The following is a 22604-nucleotide window of genomic DNA, read 5'->3' on the forward strand; positions in this document are numbered from 1 at the left end:
TTGATGTTGTATTTGTGTACCATTGCCTGTGGTGTATTATGCCTGTTACAAGGTTGTCTCTGTTTGTACATTACTTTTCTGCTAGTATTTTACAACAACTGGCGATGTGGTTTATTATTTCTTTTTCTTTTTCTCCATATGTCGCTTTCCACTTTTCTTCTAGTATATATATGCTTCCTGTAATTGCATGGTGTTATCACTTGGTTTTGAATCGCAATTTAAAAAACCTCCTGTTTCTGGTTGTATGGTCTGTTCTTGTAGTGTGTTGATGTGTTCGTGTCCTATATGGTATCTACAGTGTGATCCTTTTTGTTTTGTATTGTTTGTTATTGTGGATGTGTGATGTTTGGATTCCCCCTGCTTTGTAAAGAAATTTTGCAAAGACCCACACTGTATGTTTCCTTTATCTGAATGCTTGTTAGTGTTTCGTAGTTTAAAGTTTCTATTTCATTCTCGTCAGTTAGTTTTTAGAATCTTTCTACGTGCATCGCTTTACATCAAAAGCGCGTAGAGGCTTTTTTGAGTTTACATGGAAAATATTTGGGCAGTTAAGGCAGTACCGTTTAAAACAACAAAGTTGTTATTTACTTTTTGGAACAAATCGATTGAACCTTGGATACACATGTTCGCAAAAGAAAGCTTCCAGAAAGTACCCTGTATTATTTGTTTTTAGCTTTATAAAGCAAGATAGAATGCAACAAAGGACGCTTATAAGTTCATTATAACAATTTTGAATTGCATGTAGAATGTCTTCATTTTTAATGTAAACGGCGAGGAAAACGAAGGTTCTAGACTCGGTTCTAGAGGTATCCGAGCACCCTGTGAAATAATTATGATAAAACGAGGATGTTTACCCGCAGGGTGATATTGACTGATGAAGACCGCCTCTTTTGTATAAAGCGGCGTTCTCCTAATTTTTGAGCAACACAACTTTTAGACGCTATCAAAATTGATCAATAACTATAATGTATCTGGGTTAGCTCAGAATTTATTTACTATTCCGAAGTTGTTTGGCGTTTGTAGTATCATTTAGAGAAATGTTCTCTAAGCCGGATTTCACATAAAACATGAAAGTTTAAGCCAAGCCTATTACTACAGCAATTCCCACGTCAGTATCGCATTAATTCATTGCGGAACGTCAAAAATTAAGGCACACGTATTGTAATGCGCTTGACGACGATTACATAACTTTTTTTCTAGTTCTTTAGCAGTAGCGAATTTCGTTCATTACAACGGAAACCCTTGAACAGGGTGGAAACTCGACTATTACTTTGTGTAATTACGTGTTCAAAATCATTTTGAAACTTTGAAATTGGTCGCCCACGTAATGTAAACCATCACTCGCTATTCAATTGAACGAATGATCCCAAGTGACTGTTAATTAGGAAAAAACAGGGAAACATTGCAGAAAAATGGCGAACCGAGCTTTTATAATCAACGTTTCTTTTATGGGAGCTTGTTTTTCTGCTAGCATCCTTGAAAGGTTTTTTTATTCATAGTTTTCCTCATTTGCGCTTTTACTGTAAGCAACATCGCGCGTTCTACTTTTGGCTTTTTCATTTTGCGACCAAATAACTTACAATGAAATTAGCATTTGATCAATCAATTACCAGCAGCTCTACATACTGAAGTAAGTAAGAAAACATTCCACAAGTCCTTTACCTTTATCACTATCCAGTATGAAGCACGTAAACATCAAGGATTAGGGCAACAAGAAACACAGATAAAAACGCCTTGAATAAGCGCGGTTAGGCATAACGAGCTGTGGCCTGCACTAACACTGTAAGAAAAGTTTTTCCGACGACTGCGATTTTCACGCGGTGCATCTTGCTCTAATTCAAGCGGACCACTGCAGCAGTTTTCGCCGGGCCGCTAGCACAGCAGCGCCCCTTGCGGAAAATTTCGCAACTGTTTGCTGATAACGAAGCACGAGTACTATCAGCTCACCGAAGACACCAATGCGACTTCTAGACGAGATTCTCTCCGTCACGTCAGGCTTTAATTGCGTGTTGCACTCTGCATTAACCCCAAATGTAAATTTATAAAAATACCTTCGGAAATACCGAGGGGCGAGGGGTTGTTGTGTTGTTGATATTTATTAATCAAATCTTCCTCCCGAATATTTGTTTACGTCCCGGCGGTAGAATTGCTTTTACGAAATTGGAGGGTGTTCCAGCTTTGCGTTGTCAGGGACTAATGTAAAATACAGATATGATTTAATCACACAAACGTGTTATGTAAATTTTTTTTTATTTTCCGAGGGAAGGGAAAAGTGGTTCGTATAATATTTACCAACAAACGTGATAATGTCGACGGGGATGTAATCAGAAGATATATAACACAAACTGGCTAATTTCGTGTACCTACGCCAAGTTTGTAACTAAAGGTAGCCCGTGTAATAGACGTCTGCGGTATCCGCTTTAGGGTAAAAATTGTCAAAGTGGAAACATAATGCGATTATAAAGTTTGAATGCACCACCACGCTGTTGAAAACGCCATCTGATTGAGATGATGTGACATTTAACTCCATACGGAAGCATACAGGGTCCATACAAGTATTTTAACTGTACATGTACCCACCAATGTATCTATCTAAAGGTATTGTAGAAGGGAAGTGCCCATAATACTAGCGTAATTCTCACTTTAATTTCTGTGTATGTCATTCGAACGATTTCATTTCCTTTAATTTACTGTTTTCTTTGGATGCTTGCCCAAGGTCCATTTTATTTATTCAAAATTCCTAAGTTCAAATAATGGAATTTAAGGTATTTGGTCTAACCCACTATCTGGCAGAAGTTAATAGTTTAACTGAGAAAAGAGTCGAATTCCTCCTCTGTGCTGGGGAGAAGTTTTGTTCCGAGAAAGATAAAGGTTTGAGCTAGCCAGGTTTGTTTAGGTGTTTTGTGTACGGTCTTTTTGGCCTACGGACCGGTGCACCCGACTGTATAGGACAGTCATTGGGGATCAAAAATAAAGCATATTTTTGCTAAAGTGAGCCGTCTAGGCTCAAGAGCTGATTAAATGACCACATATTCTGTTAATTTCTATAAACTGCCCCTATCTCCATACACCTATGCGTATAAATTTATCTTTTATAGTAAAACGGGCTATTCAATTGGTTTCTCGTTATATTTATAATTTACTGACTAACCGGCACATTCCTAGCATAAGTGCAGATGTCGATGTGCACACCTGCAATAAAGCGCCACCAGAGGGCGCTGGTTATTTAGCCGTCATCTCTCTACAAGGCCCCTCGAACCAGATCGTTTGTCGTGTCGTTTAACATATGTACTGATTCGGTAATTAGCGTGCTTGGTAATAATTCGAAAAATGTTACGATTCGCAAAGTATTTGGCGTTTACGTGTTGATTTTACTTGACAATACTGCAAGTGCAAGTGTAATAAATTGATTGTGCTATTTCTTTTATTATGGCTTCGATGGAAAAGTGTTTTGTTTGTGACGAAAGCCTTTCGGAGGGTAAAACTGTGATGGTGAATGAACGGGGTTTGAATACTTTTAAACGATCAAGTTTGAAGAGAAAAGACGGGACAATAACCTATTTAAGAAACCGTGATTCAGTAACCGTTCACGAAACGTGTCGTAAAAAGTATGGCAATAAGAAATACTCCTCAGAGTAATAATTTTAGTACCTAAGTGGATTAGGCCTACAGGGGAAACCACGTTAAAAAAAAGCGCCGTATACTTGGGTGATGTGGAAACAAGTATAGCATTTTAAATCGAAATTAATTGATCATAAATTACTAACATGGATTAACTAATGAATTAATCGATTGATTGAATAAAAGATATGCCATTATTTCGTGATAAACATTTACTAGGAACATATGTTATAGGAAACTCCTCCTCTTTAATTTTGCGCTCTACACACTTTTTCGAAAAATGCATAGCTTTGGAGATATTTGCAAAAAACCGTTTTTGGGCGTTATTTTTCGCAAGATGGCGGCGCCGGCGGCATGTCTCGGATTGTGCTTTTTGCGAATTTTAGTTCTAGATCCCAAAACCTATAAACCTACAATGTTTCCAAAGTTCCGGACTTATTTCCAGGTAAAAATCCCCAATGACTGGCCTAGTAATTGAATATTAAAAAAATAGCTCACCAAATGGTAAACAAACGATACACAAACGTTTAACACTAACATATTACCATACCATTTCTTTTATCGTGGTTTGGCTACCGTGAAACTGGCCCGACCCAAACGGAATATTGAAAAACCATACACCAAATGGTAAACAAACGTGCAAAATAGCGAAACAAACATAAACAAACGTTTAACATACTCAAAAGTTTGTATTTGTATTTGGGTCCGGCTAACGTCATAGACGACTCATTTTTCGCAGATACCAGATTTTACCATTTCTTCCAAATTTTTGACAGATAAAACAAATGTCTATATTTTTTGGACGAAAATTTGATGAACAGCCAGCACTTTTTTTTGTATCAGTAGCACCCAGAGACTTGTTATAACTAGACCGCGCGTAACGTAGATTTTACTATAAACGCCTGTTGTCAAGATAGGTTAGGCAACCAACTGTTCATCGCGGGACAGACGTACGTTCTGCAGCTTGCTTTACCCATGTTTATTCTAAATTTTAGTAGCAAAAAAAGATAACATATAGCTATTAACTGTTTTAATCGAATTTATTGGTATTTTATTTGAACTAAATTGGTATATAACTGCCTTACTCTAGTCCTAATTTGATTTATACATATGTGTATTTTGGTGGAGAACACGTATGGGAAAATATACTCTTAAAATTAAAGATGTAAGTAGTAAGATATGATTATTTAGCGTATTTTGATTCAATATATGCCTATCCAAAGACCCAAATGGGCTGTAACTGTTATTTATTTTTCTTAGACTGCTGGTAACCTTTTGTTACAACGCGGTGTGGAGTGGATTGAATGTAAAACATGAACACATTTTCAGCAATTTGGCAAATTTTTAATGTATCGCTTGATACGTGCAACAATGCTCCACGATTTTTTCTAGTTAAAAGCTTTGAATGACTCTCTGATGGAACATTTAACAGACTTAGCTATTTTTCTTGTAACAAAACCTGAAATATACTTAGTACCAGTAAGAACTTAGTTACGTCTATACCTAATAGGCAAATAGGTACTGCCCTTATCTTGCTGGTAAAGGATGTCGAATAATAGTTCTACGTTATTTTAAGTGAATGGGAAAGTCGAAAACGCTCGGCATTGCATTATTGTTTAACACCTTCGTCGGTACCTTTCTAAAATCGGCTTCATTCCCCGCAAATGCACTATGGCGGGAGTAAATTTTTCTCTTCGAATGGCTCTGATCCATTGGCCCTTTAAACTTTTATCCGTTGAAAATCAGCATATTATTAAAAAATTTATCGACAGAGTACATGTTGATAGGCACAAGTTAACCTAAGTTTATTGGTTTATTCTCAACAGAAATTTATCTGTTCACTAATTCGAGCTAATCACCAGAATGATTAATGAACGGAATGTCTACAATAACAGCTTATTTCATTATATTGCATATCATCTCAGCGATTTTTGCCCCGCGGTGCGTTGTGTGTTGCATACTGTGTCGACAACACCTTAGATACGTTAAGCGCAGTCTATAATAGTTATAGCAAGTCTCTGGTAGCACCTGAAGTTCTTGGAGTAGGAGAACCTTCTGGTTTTATGGAAGTGAATTATATACGCCGGCTTGGGCGATAAAACAAATTCACTTCCGGGTGGGAGGTAAATTCTCTTCAAGTTCTCTTTTGATACTGTTTTCTTTGATAATTACCGCAGGTGGCGAAAACATTCCTTTCGCATTGTAGCAGGATACACCCTCCACGGTAAAGATAACGGCGGAAACACTGTTTGAACCTTCTTCAAGAACTTTATAAGGACGATTGCCAAATTTATTTGTCGGTTTGTCAAATAACTGGTCTTCCTCCAATACATTATGCAACAAATCGAAATATTTTACACTTCCTCTCGGTGCAAGTAGATGAAATAAAAAATAAACTAAAAAATTTACCTTTGAACTTCGGGTCACAACCTTGTCAGCTCAACAGGGCGCGTTGGCTCTTTGCCAGGGAAGAAGGGAGTCAACTAATATTTAAAGATTTCAACGCCATTAATTAATTATTAACCATACTTTAGATTGCCATAATAAGCGAAAACCAGGATAGAAACGAGTTCCAAATCGAGTTGTTTTCACATCTTGCAGACATGCCGGGATGTAAACAACCACAACAGTTGTTGCGTCGGAAAATTCCGATTAGGCTAGGCATTGATTGGATTAATGCGTATTGAAGTTTGAATGTGCCTAATTGGGTAAGCATGGTTAATGAATGCCGTTTTAATGAGTTGTAGAAAAAACCGTCAGGCGGCGTTAAAAGTTATCTCAAAACGAGCGCGCTTAAAAAGGGAAGTCCGATGTCCTAGTTATATCTTTCCGATAACCGCTGTACGATTTTTGAAAAGGGCATTTTATTTGCTTTTGTTAGAGAAACCTAACACCAAAATTTCGTACAAATCGCGCCATAAATCATGATACAAATTTATTGTATCATGGCCATAAATAAGAAAGTTGCGTTTTGCGCATGCGCAGTACGATTTTTAAAAAGTGCATTTTATTCACTTTTGTTAAGAGAAACCTAACACCAAAATTTCGTACAAAATGCTGCGTAAATAAGAAAGTTACTTTTTGCGACTGCGCCGTCTCGCCTCACACATGTACCGAAATGGCCTCGATTTTAGAAAGTGGACGTGCAATATGGAAGACCAACGCCAAAAACCGCATCGTTCTAACTTTCCACGTTCCCCAATAAACGCCAAAATATGAAAAAAGTATGCAATAATTCTAACCCTCGTAGTTTCCGAATAAACTCCAAAACGACGAAAAAGTTTAACGGTCCAGGGGGGTTAATGGAGGAGTGCGTGGGTGTGAAAAGGACGTCGGGGGAAAGACTTTGTAGACTTCCTAAAAACTCACCCTCCCCGAGGCCGCCCGGCCGCCGTAAATATTTTTTACGGGCGATTATTCTATGTCTCGAATCGGTCCGACTTTCTTTCAAAATTCACCCCTCTCGACCCCTTCGACGAAGGGGGTCGTACGGTACGCCGTAAGTTGGGAGCCTTAGAAAGTTTTTATTAGGTCGTCGGGTATTCGCGTCGCGAAGGATAAAGCGGAGCGACGTCGGCGATGCTCAACTTTGCACCCTCCCCCTCAGCCTCACCCCCAAACGAAAGTTATGTCGGGGTAACGACCCCGTACGTTAGGCTCGGGACCTTCCGGGCTTTACATCGGATGCGTTCCGAATTCCGATAGAGAAAAGACGTCACGTTTTCGAGCAATTTAGCCCTCTCTCCAGCCCCCGTGTTCCGGTACCGGTCCGCCCCCGCGGGGGGGTGCCGCGACTTCCGCGTCTAGGCCTTTCGAAATTTTTCCTTTTTTTTTGGCCGTTTGGACATCGGTATCAACAGACTGGGAAAAGTGAAATTATTGAGGAATAGCTGTATAATATGATGATAAAATTATATCTGCGTCTTCTAATCGATGTGTAATTATCTGCATTTTCATCACAATGACTAATAAATTAGCCTAATTACTTGTTTACTTTATACAATGGTTGGGCAGGTACATTCTTCGATCTTTGTCTACTCGTTACCATTTCGTTGCAATTAAGTATTAGCCAACCCAACATACGTCAAATAGAATTAAAATTTAAGTGGAATACACCCTTAATGATAAAATGCAATCCTTTTTAATATTAGTATTATGATGTGCAGTGCACATTTAGCGCAATTATGCTCTAACAACACCGTCTGTAATCACAGTTCCTCAAAAGCGCCCCCTGTTAGTGGATCGCGGTAACTGTTGTGATTAAAATTTCGCTATTATTGAAATATCTAAATCCGCAGGGTGCCATCTAGCGGCAACGTTTGGCATACATTAAAACGGCACGTTCCGCGGCGCCCTCTGGAAAATAACGGCCGGCGACATACTCCAAAGTCTGCCGCTCATATAAGCATTCTGAGGAGTTGGATATTCAATGGTTATATCTTTCTTATTTTTCGCCGTCAAGTTTTGTTTAAGTACCGATAGTTTGAATTTGCTTTTACTATACCGTAACGTATTAAGATGTTTTGCATAATGAGTTTTAAATACCGTATTAATTCAATCATTACCGTAAACTCATTTCTTTTATCCTTGCTGTTTTGTTTTGCTTGAGCATTGAGTTGTCTGTATTTATTGGATAACGCTATTAAAAATATACGTATTAAGAAAATAATTCTTTCGTAATAATTAGATACATAACATACTTCGTACGGATTACCTATATGCAAATACAGATCCCTAAAAACGATTCAATGGAGCCACAGCTACAGACATCAAAAGAAAGAGAGAAACCACTCCAAAAATATATGTTCAAGCTAAAACAATAAATCCCTTACGGTAAGACAATAGTCAGTAAAAGTAATGGCGTCCTTAATTAAAGAGGAGATAGAATTAAGTGCAGAAATACAAAACGTGAATTTTAACAAGACAAAGAAGTATGTAAAATAAATCTCTAACACTCGGACAGGCTTTAACGGCAAAACAAAGAACTATTGTAATAAGAAATCTATAACAAATTCACTACATGAACTACTTACATCCAAACTAGCGGATTACAAGGTAATTACCTACTTAGATGGCGTAGGGATATTAAATAAGAGTACAAATGAAAGGTTACGTCTTTTTAGAAACGAAAACACACTCTTCAAGACATGCAGTATCTTCGCAACGACCTTTTTATACCGCGAACCTAAATGATGGATTGTTTACCAAAAATATAAAATTCTAACTTATCTAAACTACCTATATGCACCAAACGGGTATCTAACGCTTCACGTGGCAACGGGAAGCACATTATTCGTAACAGAGTGAAGTTTTAAATATACTTTTTCTATTTCGGTGTCACAATAATGATGATTTTGTACAACTGTTTTCGGCCGAAAACAGTTGTACAAAGACAGCGATTATAGTCGTTTTTTTTTGGTAACTAATCTTTTAAGTTGGCAGTTACTAATTAGTACAAGTAGGTACTTCGTTGGGTACTTCCATGTTTGAACTTCAAAATGTCAGTCTTACTACGCTGCCAACCTAAAACTTAACGGCATAAAAAGTGTTCCCAACATAAAGCATGTTAGTTCTAATGTTCCCTCTAGTTTCTGATATGATAATGATTTTTTTAATTAAATTAAAGCACCGAAATAGAAAAAATAGTATGAAAACACTCGTGCCACAAGATAGTCGTATTACAATAGGTCGCATTGTAACACTTGTCTTTCAATATACTATTCTTTTGTTTTGTGTTTTCTATAAATAAACCTAAGTGTTAACGTTCTGGTCAAGTTGCACAATGCTTATCACCTAGTATTTATGTTGATAAGAAGATAATGAATAAATAAAAGCAAAGTACGATCATAATTCAGTAACGAATAAGTAAATGTTTTTTATTTTGTGTATTTTAGAGTTGATACACGAGGAAATTTTAAAACCACATTATCCATAGCGCGATTACGTTATTGTGAAAAAACATGTTCTTCGAGGTGTGTTCCTTCATTGTACTCGTTGCATTCCTTGGAACTGTTTTCATTCGATGGCGATATACCTATTGGAAAAGAAGAAACGTTTCCTACATGTCGCCTACATTTCCATTTGGTAACTATGACAGAGCATATCCAATAGGAGTGTGGTTAAAAATATGTTACGATGAGTTCAAGCGTCGTGATCTGAAACATGCCGGACTATACATTGGTTTAAGACCAGTTTACTTTCCAATAGCAACCGACTTCATCAAGAATGTTCTGCAAAATGATTTCCAATACTTTGTCAACCGCGGAACTTACAGTAATCAAAAATACGATCCGTTAAGCGCACATCTATTTAACCTTGGTGGTCAAATGTGGAGAGAGATGCGTACGAAATTAACGCCGACATTTACCTCGGGGAAAATGAAGATGATGTTTGACACCTTACTTCAGTGTACTACACCAATGCAAGAAGTTGTAACCAGACATTGTCTCGACGAAACACCAGTAATGATAAAAGAAGTTGTATCACGATTTACTACAGACGTCATCGGTTCTTGCGCTTTTGGTTTGGATTGTAATAGTTTTAAAGATGAGGACGCCCCGTTTCGTTACTACGGCCGAAAAATATTTGAGACAAATAGAGCATCGTACATATTAACCAGAGCACTTACCACATGTTCTCCAGCTATAGCCAGAACGCTGAGACAATCTCTATTCCCTAAAGAAACAACCAATTTTTTCTTAAACGTTGTTAAAGAAACGATCAAGTACCGGAAGCACGGTGACATTCAGAGAAACGATATGTTGCAAATTTTAATTGAATTGCAAAAAAAAGATAAGGAAGGACATCGATTGTCCGTCGAGGAGATGGCAGCACAATGTTTCGTATTCTTTATCGCGGGATTTGAAACATCCTCCTCAGTTTCAACGTTCTGTTTGTACGAACTGGCAAAAAATATAGAAATTCAACGTAAAGTTCGAGACGAAATCGTAAAAGTTTTACAAAAGCATCGTGGCCAAATTAGCTATGAATCTCTTGCGGATATGAAGTACCTGGACCAAGTTATATATGGTAAGTAGTCGACTTGCCAGTTGTCTTGCAGTAATTTTATTTCAGAAACAATGAGGATATACCCAACGCTAGCAGCTGTAACACGCGAATGTGTCAAGGACTATCATGTACCAGGTACTAACGTAATAATCGAGAAGAACACGCTAGTGTTACTGCCCACCTTAGGCTTACATAAAGATCCGTCATATTTCAAAGATCCTGACCTATTTGATCCCGAACGATTCTCTACAGAAAATATACACAACAGTAATCCGTTTGTATTCATGCCGTTCGGACAAGGCCCTCGAAATTGCATAGGTAGGTGGTCAAGTGCCTGAAACCGGAATTCTTTAACCTTTTTTCACACAGGTATGCGATTTGGTATGATGCAAGTTAAAGTCGGTTTGACGTGTCTCATGAGAGATTTTTCATTTTCTCTCAGCCCTAAAACCAAACCTCTTGTTTTTAATAAATACGCTTTGATTACAAATACACGGGATCCAATCTGGTTAGATGTTAAAAAGATAACATAAATACAGATATTGGTAACAAAAACACAAGAGGCGACCAAGCGTAGCTGTTACAATTTGCCAATGTTACACGAATTGTTCTTATTAAAACGTTATTCAGTCCTGGTTCATTCCATTCTTTTGGTTATGAAATCACCCAACCTTAATACGAGTAGGTATTATGTTTTCTGCAAGCAACATTACTGCAGCACTAGAAGGGCCAGACAAACTTGGAACACATAATTTAAAAAATGGAAAGGGTCAGATTACGGGATAATGCAACACATAGTATAAGATCTCACATAAGGTCAACCGTCGCCCATCTGTTTACCGTATGAAATGCAGTTTTAAGCAATCTTAATATGTAAACAAACGCATTGCAAATGGGTTTCCTAAAAGATTAAGTCAAGACTATCCTTAATTAAAATTAATGTAATTAATATAATTTTTGTCTGTTTCTATCACATCGAGCAGCTGTTATACTGCGTCGTTTTCTTACACGGAACAGTACTGTTGTCGCAATTTTAGGTAGCGCGTGAGAGAGGAGCATGTGTATTATTCCGTGTGGATGAGAAGGACGCAGCGTAGCAGCAGCACGTGGTGTAGCCATCGAATGTAAGACTGCAAGAGAATACGCATGCGCTCTCTTTATGTGATAGAAGCATACACATATGAATTTTAATTAATGAAGGGTAATCTTGACCCTATGTAAGATCCACAATCAATCGAGTCGCCTAAAAACAGTTTATTTGTCAAAAACGTGTCCTCCTCCTTCTACTCAAGTTAGGTGCTTTATTCCCACTAATTCCTGAATGAAAACCGCGATCAAAAAATCTATCGATGGTATGGTATAGATGAGGGCGCACAGATCCAATCAAATGACCTTCATCCGGATAACTCTAAAAATTGTTTTAGTACTTTGGATCTAGTGTCTCTATAGTTGTTACCTGCTGAAGGAACATAATATCGGCTTTCTCCAACGCCCTTGATAGTATCATCGATTGCTGGTAGTGGACATTGTCGTCTGCGTTACCGTGAACTATGAAAAACAATTTATTTCGGAATGCTTCAACCGACCTTGTGAGATCGGTGTTGTTGTAGCCTTGTTCATTATCTTCTTTGGTCGGTAATCCCATATACCTTTCGGTGTAAATGGTATCTGAAACGTCAATTATACGTGCGAAATAAAACGCAAAACGTACCGTAAAGCCTAAAACTGGTTACAGCCGCAACAGCTAGCCCCCATTTAAATACATTTTCTGTATCCTTTGCTAAGATCGAAAGGGTTGCGAAACCACCATAGCTCCAACCCCAAATTCCTGTTCTATTCGCATCTATATATTTATAGTGCTTATGTAAATATCTGAAACCCAAGCAAGGCCATAATGAATAGGTAAATTTGGTTTGATGGTAGTGATCGTACTTGGTCACCTCAATTTGGTCTTCCATCTCAACCGTACCCAGTCTTCGATATACTTCGAACATCAAGTTATCCCCATTCTTTCCAGAACCTCTTCCGTCAATGGAGGCGTAGATGTATTGACGGTTGGTCACAAAGTAATTTTCTTCACCAGCTGAGTATGCGTTCGAAATTTCGTTTGAATTTGGTCCTCCGTAGCTAAAAACGAAGCACATTGAAATTACGTATCGCATTACGAAGAGGCTTTCTAAATATCTAGCTGGTCATGAAAATGAAATTTGCGCGCACCCTAACTCTTTAACCCTGAACATAGAAAAATAGATTGCACCATATAATTCCGTCGACCGCCTGCAGATAACACTTTTAAATGATATTTTGTTTGCCGGGGGATTGTGTAATTTTGTGCAATCGCGTGAAATTCAGAAAGACCTTTACAAGGTCCAAGATTTTTCATGAAATTTCTTTCTCAACATTTTAGAGCCAATTTTAGCTCAACAGTCGATACTTGAGCTTCACGCTCCAGGGATTTCGCTACAGTTCTCTTTTAAGGGCGTTTAAAAAAGTAATTTCTTGTCAGTTCAATAGAGACTCCTTAAACGATTTAAGTGGGAAACGTATGATTTTGGTACGGGAATTTGAAGTAAAGTCTAAATTAGGACGGATGTAGACGGAAGCCGATTTTGTTTTCTTTTTTTATTTTAATATACGTAATTATTTCACTTTATTACTATTATGGGAAGTCTGCAGGAGCACGACGAGTTAATTATTTTTTTCAATTATACAGAAAAGTTCAACTCAAAGGCAATTGCACTAAAAATTAATATCATGAGCTAGCCGTTGTTTGCGAAAGTTTAACTTTTGGAAAATTAAATTTAAATAGTAGTTTGAATTTTGAAACTAACCGATAAACTAGGGATGACGAGTACTTCTCATGAATTGTCACGGGCGATAAAACATGGAACCAGTGCAATGGTCTCTATCGGCATTATGTCGGCATCTGTTAACTTTCTTATTTGTAGAGTTGGGAAGACGATTAAATTACCAAAATTGTGTATTTTTGCCTACTGTATCCAAATTTGTAAAAAAAAAAAAACATTGCATTTTTCAGATATTAACAAAAATGTAACTTTTTGTATGAAGATTATTAAATCCTCTACAAAAGTTTTTTATGCGCCATAGCCAAAATACTTCAAATAACCAAGATTCTTCAATTACTTTCATTTTGATCTAGTGATCCATGAAAATGGTAAAATTCACCTTGTGTGTTGTAAAGTATCTGACAGCTAACTTTGAAGTTTATTACATTTCCTAGAAAATATGCTTTTTACGCGCCCTATACTGAAAAAAATAGAAACGTTTTTTAACACCTTCTTTAATAGAGGTAGGTATATTTGTAACTTGTAAATTATTTTTATATGTATTAGGTACCTACTTATTTCACGTTTTATACTTGTTTTGTTAACAATCTAATATCTTTATTCATCTAAACAATGCTAATATGATAAGTAAGTACTAGTTTCAGTTATTGTTTTAAATGCTATTATGTATTTTTTTTACCCTTTTCATGGATATCCAGATCGAAATGAAAATAATTGAAAGAACTTGGCTATGGTGCATTAAGAAGTTTTCTAGAGAATTTAATAAGGTGGCATATGATATAATAATACACAGGGTGTTCCATATAAAAAAGTCGCATGTTTGTTATTATTTCAAAAATGCGATGTTTTTAATTACAGATTCGGTAGAAAAACATACATACACTTTTGATAATTTAACAGAATTTCTAACCTAAGAAAGTGAGTGCCGACTCAATTTGAAACAGACTGTATACTTACACCTTTACAACCATGGGATACTTTTTATAGTCGCCTTCGTCTAGGGTCGGCGGTAGCCGTAAGCGAACGTAAGCCCTGTAACCGCTGGAGAGTGGCACATGAACTCGTTTAATAATCGGCCTATATTTTTTAGAAAGGCGTTTGCGTAAATCGGCATTGTCCTCCCATACGAACGACGCAGATGACTGTGTTTAGTGGTTTTAAGGCTTTGTCGTCATTAAGATCAACTCACCGTCAGACTTTTGACCTGTACAATTTTTGGTCCAGGTCCGCCACACGTTTGCGCATAATAGGAGAATTTTGCACTAAATGAACCGCTTGCAAATTCGCAGGGACCTTCTGGTGTGGCGACGTCACAAGTGAGGCAACGATCAGTACCTGTTTTGATATCAACAACGTAAACGTGTTGTTGGCCATGGTCACCTTCGATGGTACCAGCGTAATATCTAAATGGGCACTGTTGGAGGAATCAAAACAACAAAAGACCACTTACACTAAACTCCTAGCTTCATCCCATCCATACACACTGATAACAACTCGTTTACCAAATGTAAGTCTTTTGCGTTTTGAGATATTGTGGTTTTCAACCAAAGATAAATGTCTGTAGGTGTCTTTTCCTTCAGGCTCAGAAAGTAGTAGCAGAAATTTTGATCCGTCGCTATTGTAAATAGGTATCTTTAAATCTATCCATCCGTGACGGAGTTTTTTCATGTAAAACTAGAATTATTACATTACATATTGATTCCTTGACTGTATCTGCTTACTTACTGCGTTACATTTGTTGGTAGTGACTCTACAACTAAGCAAAACCGCAGTATTCTGTACACGATTTAACGACACCATAACAACATCTATGTTTGTAGCCCACATAACATCTTTTAGAATCTGGTCTTTGGATACATAGTCTACGTATGAAATATTAGTTTCTTCGCTTTCTTTATTTTTCAAGTTTACGTATTTTACGTCGATAGTCGGGTTGGTCATTCCTGACTAAATATAAATAAAAATTGGTGGGATACTTAAAAATTGGTGTGATACTTCTCAACTAGTTTTTAAATAGGTACCTTGGGATACTTTATGGTGGCCACAGTTGGATACTGCACGGTTGAGTTTCCATAAATGAAATAGTGAAAGTCATTTACTTTTCTGTCATCGAACTGAATAAACACTAAACCTTTTCCATTTGGAGAAAACCAAAGTGCAGAACCGGAGGATAGTACTTCTTCTACAAAAAAACACTGCACACATGGTGATGAGTAATCAATATTTACCTTCGTATACCCAATCGGGAACGCCGTTGTATATTATACCAGGTACACCATCGCTTGTTATTTGCCTTGGAGTTGCTATACCACCGACTGTCTCTGCATAGTAGATGTTATTAAGATACACATAGGCCAAACTTTTTCCTTGGCGATCCCAAACAACGTACTGTAAGGCTTCTCCATTGTGGAGATGATGATACTGCCTGCAAAATACAACTTACGGTACGTTACCTTTATAGGTCAGTAACTCACTGTTCGTCGATATCGTAAACTGTATACTGAGCGGTATCGGAACGTCTAAACACCTAAAATCACTTCGGGTAAAAGTAATCAATTTCAAACTACTCACCTTACTCGTTTAATGTTGTGCTTTATTAAGACAAATTTTAAATCGTTAGAAAACGTTAGTGTGCTCGAAGGGTAATCGGTCTAAAATTAAATGCATGACGATGATGTAGAAACATCAATGAAGGGATCTTACGAAAATATTCTTATCCAAAAACAAGTATTTTTGGCCGTCAGCAGCATCTACCTTGTAAATGTTCCCACTTTCTTTAAAAATAAATGACGAATCTGAAAAAAGTAACAATTGTTGGGCGCATTATGTAAATGTGTGCGTGTGTACCAGAAATCCAGGTACCATTCCACCCAGAATCTAGAAATGAGCCATTCAAGTATTCACTTAGTTGAAAGGGCTCTAAGTTTTGGGCACTGCAGCTGCCTAGTAGGACTATGTTCAGCAGAAATTTCGTTGTTGTAATCTACGAGAGAGATTGACAATGGGATTAGTTGACGGTATAAAATGTACGTATGCCTTGAGCAGTGGATTAAAACTTTTTTCCTGATCCACTATCCTAAATTACTGACATGAAGCTTTACAATAAAGTATAGTATCCTGGATCACTGTAGGACGGAGGTGTTACAAAAATACATCGATTCTATATGTGTGTTCGATAAATGGAATACCGCGATTGGCTGTGATCTTTTGTTCACTATCAGTAGAAATAAACGGCAATACCATCATTACGTCCTCCTTTTACTATTACACTACTCCCCGTTAACAGTCGCATTGAGGATGCCTACACATTATATTTTTCACTACATCTACATGAATCAGAAGTTATCAAAAAGATAATTACGTGTCTCAAATAGATAACATCAACAAATACAGGATCTATACCCCTATTCTTGACTTTCTTATCGGTGACTCACTTGCTCGCCAAATTCGTATTCATGACACGAAATAAAACCGCTCGACTTTGTCAACTTGGCAACGCTGTATTCTCATTTTTCCTCAAGCCACTCGTTCAGATCTGTCTAATTGTGATTAATTACGCTTGCGTTTTTCATTTTTTGCGTCAACGCGTAAAATATGGGCATATACTTTTGAAAAATGTTCAAGTTATAACCCTAAAAATGTGTTTAAAGGAACACAGGTAAAAAAATGTGCTCGATTGAAATCGCTCGAGATGTAACTGTGACTCGCCCGCTCGAGTGGTTTAAAGTGTCAAGAATACAAAATTATGAAAATCGCTTTACATGACATCATACTCAGACGGAAGTCACATGTTCAAGAATAGGGCCCCTAATCGTGAAACTCAAGGCTATCACTTTTAACTTAAAGCCGAGTGGACTGTAACACAAATAACTTACCCTCACCCTCATTATCTCGTTCACAACTGTTTGGGCTTACTGATTTTCGATAGGAGCATCACTTATACATATAGTAAAAAATTATCTAATCAAATAGCCGTGCATAAACAATCTACTCATTTTATCAAAACTGTGAGAGTAAACATGCAGATTGTGTGAAGGTACAACATATAAAATGCGTTTCACCTTCGTACTAAAAACCAATAGTTGCCCTACTCAACTATTGTACCTACTCATCGTTTCGACTTCATCATTCCATAATCGGATATAGCCTTCCCTTCCCTGGAGTGGGCAAATTGTGGTCATTCTTTATCTTCCACTCATCATCGATCTCATTTATGATTTTCTTTCTTGTTCTTGGGTACTAGATTTTCTTTGCTGTTTCATTTACGATTTACCTTTTTTTCCTTATCCATGATGTTAGTACTTTCCCATCTAGAGACATATTATCTATAGTAAGCAAATAGGTATGTCAAGGAAAAAAATTATAGAGTAAAAAGAACCAAAACAAACCTCTTTTTCCAAAAAAAGCAATGGTCCAAAATGTTTGATTTGAGAAATACACCACCAAACGTCGAAAAATTTGCTTTTTCCCGGTAAGGTTTCAGGGTACGCAACGCAAACTTTACGACCTTTGAGACGTAAGTGGAAGACCGCTCGTTTTAACGCTTGTAGTACTTGTCGCCGTATCGGTTTCCATACCTTCATTTCAAGAACTATTCGTACTGTTTATTTTTCTATTTGACGCGTTTATTTCATTTTACATCTTATCCGGTTTATTGTTTTAGTAACTCCTGATGGCATACTTTCATCAGCTAAGTAGCATCCCATGGATTTCTTGCTCAACCATGGAAATATTGAGTGTTGTAGCATTTTGTGAGAATCATACTTTGTTGAACTTTAGTTTGGTGATAAGGAATTGATTAGTTAAGTAGGTAGTCTAAATAGGTAAATAAATGTGAAATAAATAAGAAAGTGCATCAAAACTTTTACAAGTACAGGGTGAGTCAACGATTACGCGGAGTAACTTAATGCCTTGAAGATAAGATTTTTCGATAGAGTGCTTTTGTATTATGATATGATTGAATATTCTCCCCATTTTAAAAATATTTGGAATTATACAGGGTGCGCCCACAAAGTAGGGCGCCAAAATGGTACATTTTTTTTCAATAGAACCCCCTGTATTTGAATGCATTTTTGAATTCTACGCGTAATTGTACGTCTTTTTTTATTATATGGTTAACATCCGAAAAGCTAGTAGTTTTAAAGATAATTCGATTTTTTAGAAAAATTGGGCAATGCAAGCGTCAGTAAGTATATTGTCAAAATTATTACTTAAATTTTGATTCCAGGTTAAGTAAAAGTCAAATAAATACATAATAAAACATTAAAAAAATAGCTTACAGGGTAGTTTTTTTCTAGATCCAAAGTTACAAAACTTCATATTAAAAAAATCTCACTTTCTTTAAATGGAACACCCTGTATATTTTTCTGTCATCTTTTAGCTCCTCCAAAAACCTTCAACTTTTGATAATAATGTGCTATACGGCTATACCTATCTCTGATAGTTTTCGAAATATCTTGGTTTTCCTGGTTTTTATATTCTAATCTTAAATAAGTTATATGTAATTTACATAATAGTGAGGTGGCCATGCAAAAAAAGGCAATTTTTATCTGCCTCGTTCAAAGCTAAAATCATATTTATTAATTCATTTTTCTAATTGATTTAAGTCTATAAAAACGGGAGAATAAATTTGATAGTAAAAACATAAACAGATATCTAGGTTTTTCTACTTTTTATATTTTAATCTAAAATAAGTTCTAATTTACAAACGAGGTGAATATGAAAAAAAATGAAACTAATATCACTGACTGGATGAATTAAATTTGCATTGTAGTCAAATGTTTTTACTTATTCTCCAGGATTAAAATAAATTGTTTGAAAAATAAATTAATCGATATGATTTTCGTTTTGGACGAGATAGATAAAAATGGCCACCTCACTATTATGTAAATTACATATAACTCTTTTATAGTATATAAAACCCAGGAAAACCAAAATATTTCGAAAACTATCAGAGAGGTATAGGACCTTATTATCAAAAGTTGAAGGTTTTTGGAGGAGCTAAATGATGACAGAAAAATATACAGGGTGTTCTATTTAAAAAAAGTGAGATTTTGAATATGAAGTTTTGCGACTTTGGACCTACCAAAAAAACACCCTGTAAGCTATATTTTTAATGTTTCATAGTAGATGTATTTATTTGACATTTACTTAATCCAGGATAAGATATAAAACCTGGAATCAAAATCTAAGTAATAATTTTGACAATATATACTGACGCTTGCAAATGCCCCATTTTTCTTAAAAATCGAATTATCTTTTAAAACTACTAGCTTTTCGGATAATAACCATATAATAAAGAAAGACGTACAATTACACGTAGAACTGAAAAATGCATTCAAATACAGGGGGTGCTTGATTTCTGTGGACGGTTTGTATTGCTTCTTCTAGCGCCTCCCCTGTTGGTGGGCGTCGTTGTTTCCCGAGCTTTTCACTCTTCGGGCCTGGGTAGGTCAGAACCTAATAATTTGTAGCTTGGTTTTACTCCTGTGGCGGCGTTCTTCCTTGTTCGCAGAGTGAACAGCACTCTCGGAAGTATGGTTGACCTGACACTGGGGTTCTTCTCTACGAGTTGCGTCCGGAGTCCATGTGCATATGTATCAAATTTCATTGAAATACTTTCATAAATAACAAAGTTTGCAATTCGGCCCATAAGTGGTCGAGATGCGAAAAGGGCACTGTGAATGTTGAATCGATTAGACTCAACTTTTGACATTGCGTATAAATTATATACCTACTAAAGCTATGCCCATAGTGCATTTCATACTTTCTCACTTCGATCCCAGGTAAGCCCCCTCTCCTCTCCCCATACCATAGATGGGCACTTACTCTATACAGGGGAGATCTGAAGCCACGATGTGTAGTGTATTCGTCATTAAAACAGGCACACCGAGTAGACATAACTCAGCCCAATATCTGAAAAGGGAGGGGACGTTCACCCATGCAGTAGAAGGGCTATATAATAACTGTTTCCAACACCTACAAGTTACCACGCACGCGCTACCACCTTCACATATCTAAGGACCAAGTTCTTACCTCTATTAACCTACGCAGGAACCTGGGAGGGAGCCATGTGGTAAATGCGGATAGATAAAGGAAGCTGCATTACTCCTAATCCAACCGTCGTTGCCGTTGCCCCGCCAAACAAAGAACCTTATACCCAATCACAGGCCATTTAAATGCCATCGTTGACGGCGAAAACCTCACCACCAACGCCGAACATCCACCCCTTAGCGCGAACCATCTGTCCATTACACTGTTCATCCAACGACGCCATCTATACGACTACTAAAGCTAACCACCCGACAACCGATGCTAATCAACTGACCACCGACCTTAGATCATATAAACATGGATGGAGCGATGCAATTACACTATGTCGCCAACATGTTCTGATTCAAGACTCTACATACTCTTGTGCTGTATCTCTCTTGTCGACGTACAATTTAGATGTTGTTATTCCATGTACCTACAGTTTCAGTGATAATAATAATAATAATGTTTATTTTACTGCAACAACGTTGCCGCACAAGATGTACAACAATAGTAGGCAGTAATTGTCATGCATAAAAACAATAATACACACCAAAGTACATAATAACCATGATGTGTATTGGGTTGACCTATATAACTCAATGCTCAAAATATTCTTTTAGGTTGTAAAAATTTTGGTTTAGTAAGTATGTTTTGAGTTCTTTTTTGAACTTGCGAATGTCGTTTTGAGTTTGTATGTAATTTGGGAGGACATTGAAAATCTTACAGCTTAAATAGTTTAAGTTATTTTGAAAAAGTGCTGTTCTATGCCGACCAGGATTTAGTACTAACTTGTTACGTGTATTATAGGCATGTGTTAATTTAATAAACTGTTTTTTATTTTTGAAGGCGTATAAACATGTTTCCAGGATGTAAAGGTCAATGACTGTCAAGATTTTTAATTTTTTGAAGTAAGTTTTACACGACGTTGTTAATGTAAGTTGACACATTATTCTTACTGCACGTTTTTGTAATTTAAGGATTCGTTCCACATGCGCACTGGCACCCCAGATACCAATGTTGTAGCTTATGATAGCGTGAAAGTTTGCGTGGTATAAAGTTAAAAGCGTATTTTGATTGCACAAACGTTTAAAAAAGTGTAACGCGTAACAGCATTTCCGAAGCTTAGTGCACAGGTTGTCTATATGTTCTGACCATGATAGATCTCTTGTTATTGTTACTCCTAGCATCTTTGTAGAGGTGGAGCATGGAATACCGAGGGCATTTTCGATTTTGCAGGTATTGCGCTTACTTCTAAAGTGTATTACTGAAGTTTTCTCAGTATTTATAATTAAGTTGTTATTTTTACCCCATTGATTTAATTTGTCAAATATTAATTGAGCTTTCAATAGAAGATCGTTAGTAGTGTTTGATTTTATTAGAATATTGGTGTCGTCAGCATAACAGGTTATAAACACACTATTGTCAGTTGAATGTAACAAGTAAGGTGCTAAGTCATTAGCGAAAATGATAAACAACGTGGGCCCAAGAATAGATCCTTGAGGGATTCCAGTTGACATGAACGATCGGCTACTGCAGTGACCCTGTGGTAATTTAACAAACTGGGATCTATTCGATAGATAAGACTCAAATAGTCTTAGTGGTGTGCCGCGTATGCCGTAACGGTTCATTTTGTTCAACAGAAACTCATGACTAACAGTGTCGAAAGCAGATGAAAAGTCAACAAATAATCCGAGTGTTAATATGCGCTTATCCAAAGAGCTGACGATTTCGGATACGAACTCATTTAAAGCTGTACAAGTGGATTTGGATTTTATAAATCCATGCTGAGATTTGTTCAAAATATTGTATTTTAGTAAGTAAACCATAAGTTGCTTATTGATAACATTTTCTAATACTTTTGAAAAACATGACAGGATGCTGATAGGCCTATAGTTTGTAACATCACGAGGGTCACCTTTTTTGAAAAGCGGATTAACAATAGCAGTTTTCAAGGAGTCTGGATAGATTCCAGTTTGCAGGGTTAAGTTAATGATATGGCAAAGTGGTAACCAATCAGAAAATTCAAATCTTTAACCTCACAATGTTAATAAACAATGCAATATTTATTATTTAGGGTAAAAAAGGTTCTCAATACATGAATAAATACATCTTTATAGGATAATTTAGTGGTAC

At 36.8% G+C, this 22604-nt stretch overlaps 3 protein-coding genes across 8 annotated transcripts in view; 1 reads left to right on the forward strand and 2 right to left on the reverse strand.

Moving 5' to 3' along the window:
- LOC116170852 (inactive dipeptidyl peptidase 10-like) overlaps window positions 1-1837 on the reverse strand; it is a 226028-nt gene extending 224191 nt beyond the window's left edge. For 2 of the 3 annotated variants that reach the window (XM_031487379.1, XM_031487378.1), the window contains exon 1: window positions 1663-1679. The gene's annotated coding sequence lies outside the window, so the exon portion shown is untranslated. Of the gene's footprint in view, window positions 1-1662 lie in introns of all 3 variants that reach the window. The other variant, XM_031487380.1, reaches the window with a different exon arrangement.
- Window positions 1838-9298: 7461 nt separating this feature from the next.
- LOC116170854 (probable cytochrome P450 6a14) lies at window positions 9299-11269 on the forward strand. 3 transcript variants are annotated; one of them, XM_031487384.1, is made up of 5 exons: window positions 9299-9459; window positions 9516-10650; window positions 10696-10764; window positions 10816-10947; window positions 10999-11269. In XM_031487384.1, the coding sequence occupies exons 2-5, from the start codon at window positions 9582-9584 to the stop codon at window positions 11160-11162; spliced, it is 1434 nt and encodes a 477-aa protein (XP_031343244.1). In that variant the 5' UTR covers window positions 9299-9459; window positions 9516-9581; the 3' UTR covers window positions 11163-11269. The 3 variants fall into 3 exon arrangements, with proteins under 3 accessions (XP_031343244.1, XP_031343242.1, XP_031343243.1); XM_031487382.1 differs by having other exon boundaries at window positions 10696-10947; XM_031487383.1 differs by lacking the exon at window positions 9299-9459 and having other exon boundaries at window positions 9466-10650; window positions 10696-10947.
- Window positions 11270-11868: 599 nt separating this feature from the next.
- Window positions 11869-17338, reverse strand: LOC116171720 (venom dipeptidyl peptidase 4-like). Of its 2 annotated transcripts, none has more exons than XM_031488700.1 (15): window positions 17312-17338; window positions 16284-16419; window positions 16140-16231; window positions 16013-16087; window positions 15911-15963; window positions 15665-15861; window positions 15458-15618; window positions 15162-15383; window positions 14887-15110; window positions 14626-14839; window positions 14394-14578; window positions 12562-12756; window positions 12341-12501; window positions 12086-12297; window positions 11869-12037 (listed from the first exon to the last, which is right to left on the reverse strand). In XM_031488700.1, the coding sequence occupies exons 1-15, from the start codon at window positions 17321-17323 to the stop codon at window positions 11891-11893; spliced, it is 2286 nt and encodes a 761-aa protein (XP_031344560.1). In that variant the 5' UTR covers window positions 17324-17338; the 3' UTR covers window positions 11869-11890. The 2 variants fall into 2 exon arrangements, with proteins under 2 accessions (XP_031344560.1, XP_031344561.1); XM_031488701.1 differs by having other exon boundaries at window positions 15911-15955; window positions 16008-16087.
- Between the last annotated feature and the right edge of the window lie 5266 nt (window positions 17339-22604).

The sequence above is a fragment of the Photinus pyralis genome, unplaced genomic scaffold (genome assembly GCF_008802855.1).
Source record: "Photinus pyralis isolate 1611_PpyrPB1 unplaced genomic scaffold, Ppyr1.3 Ppyr1.4_LG5, whole genome shotgun sequence".
Classification (NCBI taxonomy): Eukaryota; Metazoa; Arthropoda; class Insecta; order Coleoptera; family Lampyridae; genus Photinus; species Photinus pyralis.